At 33.6% G+C, this 13,357-nt stretch overlaps 1 protein-coding gene across 1 annotated transcript in view; it reads right to left on the bottom strand.

The window, feature by feature from the left end:
* The window catches only part of WDR41 (WD repeat domain 41), a 44,209-nt gene that overhangs the window by 18,049 nt on the left and 12,803 nt on the right, over positions 1–13,357 (bottom strand). Inside the window, exons 3-6 of the mRNA XM_082724803.1 lie at positions 11,764–11,812; positions 10,348–10,479; positions 7,801–7,863; positions 3,024–3,135 (exon numbers count right to left, since the gene is read on the bottom strand). Of these exons, the coding sequence (XP_082580929.1) occupies positions 3,024–3,135; positions 7,801–7,863; positions 10,348–10,479; positions 11,764–11,812 (356 nt within the window). The remainder of the gene's footprint in view (positions 1–3,023; positions 3,136–7,800; positions 7,864–10,347; positions 10,480–11,763; positions 11,813–13,357) is intronic.

Genomic DNA, 13,357 nt, shown 5'->3' with positions numbered 1-13,357 from the left:
AAGATTAAAGCAGTGATCACAAACCTCCCCAAAAACAAAGAGCCCAGGACCTGATGGATTCCCTGGGGAATTCTACCAAACTTTCAAAGAAGAAGTAACACCTATTCTCCTGAAGCTGTTTCAAAAAATTGAAGCAGAAGGAGAACTTCCAGACTCTTTCTATGAAGCCAGCTACCCTGATCCCTAAACCAGGCAAAGACCCTACCAAAAAGGAGAATTTCAGACCAATATCACTGATGAATATGGATGCTAAGATTCTCAACAAGATCCTAGCAAACAGGATCCAACAGCACATTAAAAAGATTATCCACCATGACCAGGTGGGATTCATCCCTGGGCTACAAGGATGGTTCAACATTCGCAAATCAATCAATGTGATAGAACAAATCAGTAAGAGAAGAGAAAAGAAGCACATGGTCCTCTCAATTGATGCAGAAAAAGCATTTGACAAAATCCAACATCTGTTCCTGAATAAAACACTTCAAAGTATAGGGATAGAGGAAACATTCCTGAACTTCATAAAATCCATCTATGAAAGACCCACAGCAAATATCATTCTCAATGCGAAAAAGCTTGCAGCCTTCCTGTTGAGATCAGGAACATGACAAGGATGCCCACTCTCACCACTCTTGTTCAACATAGTATTAGAAGTCCTAGCAACAGCAATCAGACAACAAAGAGAAATAAAAGGTATCCAAATCGGCAATGAAGAAGTCAAACTCTCTCTCTTCACAGATGACATGATTCTTTATATGGAAAACCCAAAAGACTCCACCCCCAAACTACTAGAACTCATACAGCAATTCTGCAACGTGGCAGGATACAAAATCAATGTACAGAAATCAGTGGCTTTCTTATACACTAACAATGAAAATACAGAAAGGGAAATTAGAGAATCGATTCCATTTACTATAGCACCAAGAACCATAAGATACTTGGGAATAAACCTAACCAAAGAGATAAAGGATCTGTACTTGAGGAACTACAGAACACTCATGAAAGAAATTGAAGAAGACACAAAAAGATGGAAGATCATTCCATGCTCTTGGATCGGAAGAATAAGCATTGTTAAAATGTCTATACTGCCTAGAGCAATCTATACTTTTAATGCCATTCTGATCAAAATTCCACCGGTATTTTTCAAAGAGTTGGAGCAAATAATCCTAAAATTTGTATGGAATCAGAAGAGACCCCGAATAGCTAAGCAAATGTTGAAAACCAAAATAAAACTGGAGGCATCACGTTACCTGATTTCAAGTTTTACTACAAAGCTGTGATTACCAAGACAGCATGATACTGGCATAAAAACAGACACATAGACCAGTGGAACAGAGTAGAGAGCCCAGATATGGACCCTCAACTCTATGGTCAAATAATCTTCAACAAAACAGGAAAAACTATACATGGAAAAAAGACAGTCTCTTCAATAAATGGTGCTGGGAAAACTGGACAACTCTATGTAGAAGAATGAAACTCAACCATTCTCTTACACCGTACACAAAGATAAACTCAAAATGGATAAAAGACCTCAACGTGAGACAGGAATCCATCAGAATCCTAGAGGAGAACATAGGCAGTAACCTCTTCGATAACAGCCACAGCAACTTCTTTCAAGATATGTCTCCAAAGGCAAAGGAAACAAAAGTGAAGATGAATTTTGGGGACTTCATCAAGATCAAAAGCTTCTGCACAGCAAAGGAAACAGTGAACAAAACAAAGAGGCAACCCACGGAATGGGAGAAGATATTTGCAAATGACAGTACAGACAAAAGATTGATATCCAGGATCTATAAAGAACTCCTCAAACTCAACACACACAAAACAATCATATGAAAAAATGGGCAGAAGATATGAACAGACACTTCTTCAATCAAGACATACAAATGGCTATCAGATACATGAAAAAATGTTCATCATCACTAGCCATCATGGAGATTCAAATTAAAACCACATTGAGATACCACCTTATACCAGTTAGAATGGCCAAAATTAGCAAGACAGGAAACAACATGTGTTGGAGAGGATGTGGAGAAAGGGGAACCTCTTACACTGTTGGTGGGAATGCAAGTTGGTGGAGCCACTTTGGAAAACAGTGTGGAGATTCCTTAAGAAATTAAAAAGAGAGCTTCCCTATGACCCTGCAATTGCACTACTGGGTATTTACCCCAAAGATACAGATGTAGTGAAAAGAAGGGCCACCTGTACCCCAATGTTTATAGCAGCAATGGCCACGGTCACCAAACTGTGGAAAGAACCAAGATGCCCTTCAACGGACGAATGGATAAGGAAGATGTGGTCCATATACACTATGGAGTATTATGCCTCCATCAGAAAGGATGAATACCCAACTTTTGTAGCAACATGGACGGGACTCGAAGAGATTATGCTGAGTGAAGTAAGTCAAGCAGAGAGAGTCAATTGTCATATGGTTTCACTTATTTGTGAAGCATAACAAATAACATGGAGGACAAGGGGAGATGGAGAGGAGAAGGGAGTTGAGGGAAATTGGAAGGGGAGGTGAACCATGAGAGACTATGGACTCTGAAAAACAATCTGAGGGTTTTGAAGGGGTGGGGGGTGGGAGGTTGGGGGAACCAGGTGGTGGGTATTAGAGAGGGCACGGATTGCATGGAGGAGTGGGTGTGGTGCAAAAACAATGAATACTGTTAGGCTGAAAAGAAATAAAAAATTAAAAAAAATTAAAAAAAAAACCCAATGAATTCTGGAACACTGAAAAGAAATTTTAAAAAGAAATAAAAATTAAAAAAAAAAAAAAAGAATGGAAGGGAAGGGAAGGCCAAAAGAGGGTAGGCGGGGTCTTCTCCCTCCAATTTGGGACAGAATTGGATTTTGCACAACCATGGACCTGAATTGGAGAAACACAGTTACAGGAAATATTCAGAATTGAAAAGAAAAATCCCTTATATTAACCTTTGTATTCATAGAAAGTCTCTTTGAAGATTCATTTTATCTTTTAAAGCCTATCAATCATGGTTCATAATTACTCTGATTTGTTTTCTTACCTGTATCAGAAAGATGACTGGTCTTACACAGGAGATCTAATTTTTGGTTCCACACACATAGGTCATTCCCACCAGAGAGCCAAATATCTAGCCTCTGAAGAACAATTAAACACTGCAAAATTCATGTGAAATGTAAATCAATTTAGAATTTCAAGCATTCACTGGTTGTTTTCAAATATATCCACAAGTTCTTTGCTACCCTTGAATGCTTAAGTCACCCTTGAATGCAGGCTTTCCTAAGTGACTAGCTTCCAACAAATAGAAGGTGGCAGAAGGGATGATGTGTGACTTACCAGACTACATCATAAAAGACATGGTGGTTTCCTCCTAGCTCTTTCTTGGATCACTCACTCTAGGTTGAACACACAGAAGCAGCCATATGGAGAAAGATGAATGTGCAAAACACTGAGACCTCTGGACAACAGCCAGCATTACCTCACCAAGCACATGAACCTCCAACTCCACTCAAGCCTTCAGGTGACAGCAACTTCATAATACACATGGAACCAACACTACTTAGCTCAGCTTCTATTTATTCCTGACCACTAATACTGTGAGGTAATATTTATTGTTTCAAGCAACAAAGTTTTGAGGTAATTTGATACTCAGTAATAGATAATTAATATACAAGGCTTAAATAAACTTCCTTAAAAAATAAAAATGGAATATGACCTTAGTTTTTGTGTAATTCTCAAATTAGTATCTCCTAGTTCTTAACTTGGGAAAATGAGTTTTTCAAGTCTACAGAAGTCCTTTAACTTGAATAGTACTTTAAAGTCCATACCTTTAGTTGTACTCTGCCCACACCTGACTCTGAGTGAGTGCAAGGATAGGAGTGACAGAAAAATGAAAAAGAAAAGGTTCTGGTAGTCTTGTCTAAGCAGAGGGTAGGGTTGCTTTTAAAGCTGCTGGAATAAAAAGGGTTGAAAATAATGTAGTTTATATTTCAAAAGTTCCTACCCTAATTTTATAATGTTTAATAATTCAGTATTTAATATTTAAGAATCAGTATTTAATAATATACTTTGTTCCCTTTTTTGCCAAATAATATTCCACTGTATGGATACAGCATACTTACCTATCCTTAGTTGGTGGACATTTATACTAGTTTTGTGTTATATATAGTGCTGCCATGAATATTCACATACAAGTTTTTGTGTGGACATAATTTTCATCTCTTGACAATGAAATAGGAATACCTAGGACTGAGATTGTTAAGCCAAATGACAACTCTGCTTAACATTCTGATGAACAAACAACTTTCAAGGTGGCTTTACCATTTTACAATTCCAGCAGCAACGTATGAAGGTTCCCGACCTTATCAACACTTACTATTACCTGTCTCAGGTATTAGCCATCTAGTGTATATGAAATAGTATTGCAAAAAAATAATGGTTTTGACTTGCATTTCTCTAATACTTAATGAAGTTGAGCTTCTTTTCACATGCTTACTGGCCATCTGTATATATTGTTTGGAGAAATCTTTCACATTACCTATTTTTAATTCGGTTGTCTTTTTATTGTTGAGTTTTAAGAGTTCTTTATATATTCAGGATACAAGTTCCTTATTAGATATATGATTTGCAAATATTTTCTCCCATTCTATGGGTTGTCTTTTCACATTCTTGATAGGACTCTTCGAAGTATAAATGCATTTGTACTTTTGATGAAATGCAAATTTGATGAAATGCAATTTATTTTCATTTTGATGAAATGCAATTTATCACTTTTTTTGTTACTGTTTTTTTGGTGTCATCCAAGATCACAAATATTTTCTCCCATATTTCTTCTAAGACTTTTTACAGTTTCAGGTTTTTTTATGATCTCTGATCCATTTTGAATTTTTATATGGCATGAGGCAGGGATCCCATTTTTTTTTTTTTTCATGTGGACATCCAGTTGACCTGGCATTATTTGTTGAAGAGACTATTCTTGCTCTTTTTGAAAAGTCTTGACATCCTTGTCAAAACTCTAGTGATCAAATATGTGAGGTTTTATTTCTGGACTCTCAATTATATTCCATTGATCTGTATGACATCCTTAACCAGTACCACACTGTTCTAATTACTATAGCTTTGTAATAAATTTTGACACTGGGAACTTTGAATCTTTTAACTTTGCTTTTTACTTGCAAAATTGTTTTAACTATTCTGGGGTCCTGTGCACTTCTGTATGAATTTTAGGGATCAGTTTGTCAATTTCTTGGGGGAAGGGAAGCCTGCTGGGATTTTGATGGAGACAGTGTCCAATGTATAGATCATTCTGGGTACTGCTATAATCTTAACAATAATAAATTCAATTTATGAATATGGAATGACTTTCCAGTTCCTTAGATTTTCTTTAGTTTCTTCCAAAAAGTATTTTGTAATTATTCATGTGCAACTCTCTTGTTTCTTCTTTAAATTTGTTTGTATATATTTCATTCTTTTGGATGCTACTGTAAATTCATTTCATTTCCTTAGTTTTTCTAAATTTTTTTTCTTAATTTCATTTTTGGATGTTCGTTACTAGTGTATAGACATACAATTAATTTTGTATATTTTTACTGTATACTGCTAAATTCATTTATTGGTTCTAACAGTTTTGGTTATCAATTTAAGATCTAGTATATAGATCATGTCACTTGTAAATACAGTTTTATTTCTTCCTTTTCAATATGGATGCCTTTTATTTCTTTTTTATTGCCCACAACACTCAAGAGTGCCATCCTTGTCTTCTTCCTGATCTCAGGGGAAAAAGTTCCGGTTAGTCTTTCACCATTAATATGGTGTCAGCTCTGGGGTTTTCACAAATGTCCTTTATTATGCTGGCAAAGTTCTCTCTATTCTTAGTTTGTTGACTATTTTTTTTACCATGAGAGGATGCTGAAGTCTATAAAATGCTTTCTCTGCATCTACTCAGATGATCGTGGTTTTTTGTCTTTTATTCTTTCTATGGTATATTACAGTTATTGATTTTTCAAATCAAACTAAGATAATTGGTCATGGTGTATAATCCTCTTTATATGTTGTTGATTTGCTAGTATTTTGTTAAGGATAATATACTTCTTTTGCCACTTAACATCTTATTAGGATTTTCCAAACTCCTTATGAATTCTCTGAAATACCATTTTTAGCATATTTATCTACTGTAATTTAAGTATCTTCCTGTAAGACATTTAGGATACTGCCAATCAACCATTTAAAAAATATATCTTCAATAGACATTTTTGTTCATAAATCTCTAAGGGTTTTTTTTTTTTTTCTGTAATTTCCTTTAAAGAGTTCTCTATAAGTAGAATCTCTGGGTCAATTCATGTAATCATTTTAAAATTTTCATTAATAACATCAAACTGCCTTCTAGGAATATCATCAACTTATACTCTCAACAGCAAAAAAAAAAAAAAAAAAAAAAAAAAAAAAAAAGCCAACTTCATCCTTCCCTTGCTAATATGAACACTTATAAAAATTTTAATAACTCAAAAAATAATAGTATTTCTTATATTTATTAGGAATCTGATTTTGATAAATTATCTCTTCAAGGACAACTGATTCCCTGAAATAAGGTGAGTGAAATGCTATTTTTCCACAGTGTCTTATGTGAAACACGATCGCAGCAGGAGTAAAAACAACCATCGAGCTAACATTACAGTAAAACCTCTTCAAAAAGTACTTTCACCACACTGGAATAAGATACCTCTTAATGATCAGTTCCTATAAACAGTTCACCAAAGGAATTTGTCCAAAATACACCAAACTTTTTCTTCTGAATATTCTCTATTCCTTCAGTTCATATACTTTCATTTGAAACCTTACGACCTCTATCAAACGGCAGGGATATTTCTTAAGGAATTTTTAAAAAGCACCTTTTCAGATCAAATAAAGCCTTGAAATTCTCATCAAATCAATACTTTATTAACTTGCTCAAATACAGTCCACGGTTAAATTGGATACAAGTATTTCTGGACACTTTCTTCTCCTCAGAAACTCTACTAAATTGATAATAAAAAGAGCAATAGTAGCATGAGATGGCTACCACAGATGATGCCTTTTAAGAAAAAAAATCAAATACCTTGATTACTGGCACAAAGCAATTCTTTTAACATAAAAAAAAATTGTTAGCTCCAATGTAAAGACAAATTATCCTTAAAATAAATAAGGAAACATCACATTTTACAAGATCAGTTCCTCAAACTTGCTGACAATATTGAAAAAGAGTGGCATTTTCTAAGAACATCCGAGGTAACTTCTGTAGGAATCAAAGTAACAAGGTCCTCTCCAACATGGGGCAGAATTCATATCATGTGATAAGCCCCAATTAATATTTGTTTGTAAAATGAAAGGAATTAATAGTAGCAGCCTATGAGCCACATAACATTTCTCTGGAACTAAGGAATTCATTTGTCTCATCCTCATGACCGTATAAAAAGCAGAGACTGAGGGACAAATAAATCCATGTTTTTAGTTCAAAATACAAAAAACAAAACAAAACAAAAAAGACTAGCTATTGGAATAGTCATTCTGCAAGTAACATATCTTCCTAAAATTACCTACAAGAAACACACTAGGTACTATCCTTATGTTGTTATATATTCACTCCCGTATCTAATTTTAAGTTCAAACATTCTAATATTTAATATAGAAGCTCTCAAAAATCCAGTCTTTGAACAATCAAATGACTGTAGGTATGTGTGAAAGAAATAATTCCTAAAACCAACAAAAGTAATTTCATATAACTTATTAAACATTTTTTCTAAAACAAAAACATTATTACCAGTAGATAATGCACAAGATTTTACCTTTACAGTAGACTGGAAGCTGGATACTTTCCGAACCTGTCTGCCGGTATCACAATCCCATAAGTAAACTTATGTTAAGAAATAATTTCTAAACAAAAGGTTAAAATCTCAGTTAGGAGATAACTTTTCTAGTAGTTAAATTATGAATATTACACATTCAGGTAGAAAAATCTTAAAGTAAAGCATAAAATACTTATCATTTATGCCATTAATAAAATTAAATCATATAGTAAGTTATCAACTCAGCATAGCAAGCTTACAACCTAAAATAGGTTTGAGGCAAATTTTACTATCAAACTATGTGAAAATGTCAACAAAATGAGTGGTCTGAATACTGAGTATTTGCAGGCATTAAATATTTTTACAAGTGTTTAAATTTTAAGACTTACTCTCTAAAACTGTCCACCATAATCTAATAAACATTGAATGAAGTATTTATACCCAAAACTGTCAACTTCATTAATTCTCACTTGAAAGCTCCTCAATATGCATGGCATGACTTACTACTATTCTACTAATTCAAAGAACCCTGTGACAGTGTATTACTTGTAAACATATTTAAAACCATTAAAGGACTTCCATTAAGTATCCAAGGTTAGTTTGACTTAAGGAGCATAACAATTTTCCAACTTTTCACCCCATTTCCTAAGGTAACATACACATTTTGCAGCATCTTTGGGCACACATTTATAACATGCAGACAAATATATATACATATATACAGGTATACACACACACACACGTAAATGAATAGAGTTAAGACTCACTTGACAAAAATTAAAAATTTATCTTCAACATTTAATTAATAAAGTTTATTAATAGTGGAGGCTCAAGCAGCCTGAAATTATTTTTAACAAGAAAATCAGTGAAGAAAATGTCTCTATACCATCATTTTAAAGTGACGTTCATATTGACACTGTCTCAACTACTCATCTCCATACTATAACAACCACTTAATAATTGCCTCTAAGATTATAGTAGCTTAGGAATGGTCTAATAAAAACAAAGTATTTTAAATTCTGTTTTTGTAGATTATACTGATACTGAAAACAAACAAAAAGTTTAGGCCCTAAAATAATATTTGTCTCAGTGGAACAGTAGTAATAAAGTTACTCTGACTCAAACCTATGTAATATTGCTTATGCAACACTGTCATCACAAAATACACTTTACTTCCTGTAAATCTTACCTTGAAATTTTTTCACCTATTAGCAATCTGTCTAGAAATCACTTGAGCTAATGAGCTCATTTAAAGTGCGTTATGGGGCACCTGGATGGCTCAGTCAGTTAATCATCTACCTTCAGTCAGGTCATGGGATTGAGCCCCTGGTCAGGCTCCTTGCTCATCAGGGGAGTCTGCCTCTCCCTCTCTTTCCACCCCTCACTCCTTCTCATGGTAAGGTTTGCAGGCACTCACTCACTCACTCACACTAATAAGTAAATAAAATCTTTCAAAAAAATGAAGTGCATAATAAGCTCTGTCTTGGTTCTGAAGAAGCCCAGGAAACACCTACTCCTCTGGGCATACTCCAAAACTCACTTCCCTCATGCTTCAAACTATTTAAACAGAATTCTCAGGTAAGCACAGACTATTTAAAGTTAATCTCTGATACCATTTTTAATTAAAAAAAAGTAAAATTGAAGTTTCCATTAAGTATTTGGCCAAGGCCTTTGCAAATCTAATTCCTCATATAAATATTAAAGGCTAAATTTGTTTAAGGAAAATATTTTATGAAGACAGTATTATATAGTGGTTCAGAGTTCTGACCCTGCAGTCAGACTGCTTGCCATCTGTCCTTGAATAGCTGTATGACCTAAGACAAACTCTCTGTGCCTCTCTTTTCTTTTCTGGAAGTGAGAATAAGAATACTTATTATAAAAATTAAACACGTTATATATGTATATGGAATATATGTAAAAACATATGTAATATATGTTAAATAGAACAATGCCTAGCACACATAAGTGCTCTCTACAAAACTTTACCATTTTGTTACACCTTAAATTTTTACCTACAAGTTGGCCAGGATGGGAGGGGGGAGTTTACTCTTTTAAAATCGTTTTTAAATACTAAATATTAAACACTGAGCAGATGGTAATTCACTTTTCTGCCAAGCTCAGATGTTCAAAAGGTTCTTATGGGTTAGGGCCATTACACTTCTTTTGCTGTACAATACTGTACAAACACAAATGTGAATTATTCTCCAATCTAACTCATCTTTGTTTCTCTAAATTGGAAAGCAAACTGAGATAAGTAAGTACTTTTAAGTCCAAATTCTCCATTTTCTATAACTTAATATAATAGTAACTCTGGAAAAAACAGCTTTAGTCATGGGGTTTTCATCAATAATAAGCCTTTACCTATTTCCAGTCTAACACTTTTCAGATGGCTAACACTTTTAAGATGTGTATTATGAAGACTAGAGCAAAATCATTTTTGCTAAAATGAATGTACAGACAAGCCCTCAAAAGCTAAAAACTAATAATGTATATACTGGTCCCCTGGGTGACTATAGCTATTTCATTTTCTTCCAGATTTAAGGATATAATAACTGTTCTATCAGCAGAAGCTGTCAAGATCAGTTGATTTTTTTCTTCACAAGCTTCCAAGGAAGGAAATGTAATAAGAGCTGTTATCTTTTGAGTGTGTCCATTAAGTTCCAGAAGTTTTTCTCCTGTCTGAAATACCAATAAAAATTTTAATACGCTAATATCATTTTTATAACTTAAATAATCTTAAATGACAACATTAAGAAGAATCACCATATACAAAATACATAATTCTATTTTTAATTACCTAGACGTTACAACTTAACTTTAAGCAATCAAATAGAATCTAAGCAGGTACTAAAGAGTGGTCATAAATAATTATTTTCTAATAGAAAATACTAGTTTTTAGCACATTTTTACATGGAAATTTATTTTATTTTTTATTATGTTTTGTTAGTCACCATACAGTACAAAAAAAAAATTAGTTTTTGATGTAGTGTTCCTCGATACACTGTCTGCATATAATACCCAGTTACATGAAATTTTAAAGGGATATTCTTAAAACCATACCATGTAGTTTTAAGAATTGTGTAAATTAAGCATAAAAATATCAGTTACTAATCTGGGGGAAAAATAAGGAGCCTCATTACTCAAGTATTTGTTATCTAAACCTCCAAAACTAAAATGTTGAAGGAAATAAAAGTTAGCATAACAACAACACTATACATATACTGTACACATCCCAGAGTAGTTCAACCATTCATAAAGTCAGTCTCCACTCCATCTCTAACACCAGCATCTATTCCTATCTGTCCAGTGTCTTCAGCTATCAGTCTCTCACTGATTTTTCCAAGTAGTAAACACATAAAGATCCAATGTAAATAAAACACAAATTGCAAACCCTTCCAAGGTTGCAGGATTTCATGAACATGGTGAACACAATGTTAAATAACTGCTTTAATCACTGGCAAAGCCACTGAAAAATGAGGATTTGACAGAGTCAGACCAGATAACAATTCAAATAACAGGGAGAAGACAAATGCTTCAAAAGAGAATAATTTGAATATCTAAAGATCAGCCTTAAAAATTTGGTGAAGTCTTAAATATTTTTGAAAAAAATTAGCCTTTTATTACATTCCTACTAAAGTCAAACATGAGAAAAATATTGTATTTATGCTATCACACAATTTTGAAATAAAAATTCCATCTTCCACAAAAATCAACACTTGATCCATTTTCAAAGTCAGTGCATAGTTGCTGAAAACTTAAATTTTGTTCAGTAAGATTAAAACTTTCCCTATTATGAAATATTGACCCCCATTTAAAATGGGCTCAGGCCAAGTAGACTTTTTCAAGTATTAATTAGTTTCAGTATACTTATATACAGGTATATACCCAGATAGTGTTTATGAATGCAGACTCATCTACTCAGTCCTGTCTTTATTACACAATTCACATAGAATTAATACACACCTGGGCATTCCACACAACTATAATTCCATCATCACCAGCAGATGCAAATCTGGGTAGAGAAAAAAGGTAAAAGAATAAATTAAAAAAAAATTTCTAGTGATATTTATAGGCTAAAATTTCTAAGAATTATCAGAATTTATTAATGGTTTTTTAACTAATATTAACCCCGATTAAGTTAAGCCAATTCAACAAATAATTATAGACTACCTTCTAAGTTTTATGCCAGGTATTGAGATCCAAAGATAAATAAAACCATTCACAGCATTACAATGAATCAACTGCTAAAACTCTAAGAAAGAGGGAGACCTATAAATAATCTTTAAAGTCATTCCTGGCTTTAAAAATATAATTAAACCCCGACAGGTGATATGAAACCAAACTGAGGAAGAGCTTCACTGATAGGAAGTGGTATTCCAAGAGTGGAACAAAAGAATCACATCTCCAGGGGCACCTGAGTGGCTCAGTGGGTTAAGCCTCTGCCTTCGGCTCCGGTCATGATCCCAGGGTCCTGGGATCGAGCCCCACATCAAGGTCTCTGCTCTGCAGGGAGCCTGCTTCCTCCTCTCTCTCTGCCTGCCTCTCTGCCTACATGTGATCTCTGTCAGATAAATAAAGAAAAAATCTTTAAAAAAAAAAAAAAAAAAAGAATCACATCTCCAGATAAGTTCATTATTTCTCTTATTTTCTCTGTAAGGATTTTTTAACTACTATTTAAAGCCAAAATCTCTCCTTTGCTCCACTTGGCTCTGTTTTTTCATGTAAATACTATGTTCTTAGTTTGGAAGCTTTGAGGTTTTTTTGTGGGTTTTTGTTTTGTTTTTTAGTGGAAATACTTGAAATGCAAAATGGCAAAGAAAAGTTTATTTCCTGCCATGAAAAAAGAGCTGTGATGAACTCGGTTATAGCTTCTCTCTGCTCTTTACTTCCCATTCACTCTACATAAAGGAATAATCATACACATTTTATAGAGTAGAAGATATCCATGATACAAAGAATGCCAAGAAAAATAATTTGCTGTACACGATTACTCATCATAGTGAATGCATTATAGGAAAATCAAGAAACTATTGTTCTCAAGCAATGTCCCAACACAGCAGTATACAGCAATAACAACATGTCAAGTAATTTATTAATAATGTAGTACATAAGTTTGTTAATGACTCTTTAATGAATCAAAATTGATCCAAAGTTGTTCCCATATCACTTTCATTCACTGAAATTCTAACATTTGTTTTTTGAAAAGGATAGAGAGAAATGGTATTATAGAAAGCCAGCTATGAACTATGCCTAACTGGCCCCTTATAGTTAACAACCATAAATAATGATAATCCACTGGCAGCTATAACATTTAAAAAATGTGTTCTTCCTTGCAAGACTTCCTTGCAAAACCTTGTTAGTGGGTTTCATAAGATCTGGGTATGTCTTGAATGTCTTCATTACAGGAAACATACAAGTCTATCACTGGGGAATTGATACACTAAGACAACAAAAGTTACTTTGTTACTGAGAGTATCAGGAAATTCTAATCAATTTTACCACTATATGAGATCCATAAAATCTCACTACTTCAGTAATGTAACAATTTCCTTAAAAC

This window comes from Mustela nivalis (genome assembly GCF_964662115.1).
Source record: "Mustela nivalis genome assembly, chromosome: 3".
Classification (NCBI taxonomy): domain Eukaryota; kingdom Metazoa; phylum Chordata; class Mammalia; order Carnivora; family Mustelidae; genus Mustela; species Mustela nivalis.
The sequence above is the reverse complement of the archived record's forward strand: the minus strand, read 5'-3'. Positions and strand labels throughout refer to the sequence as shown.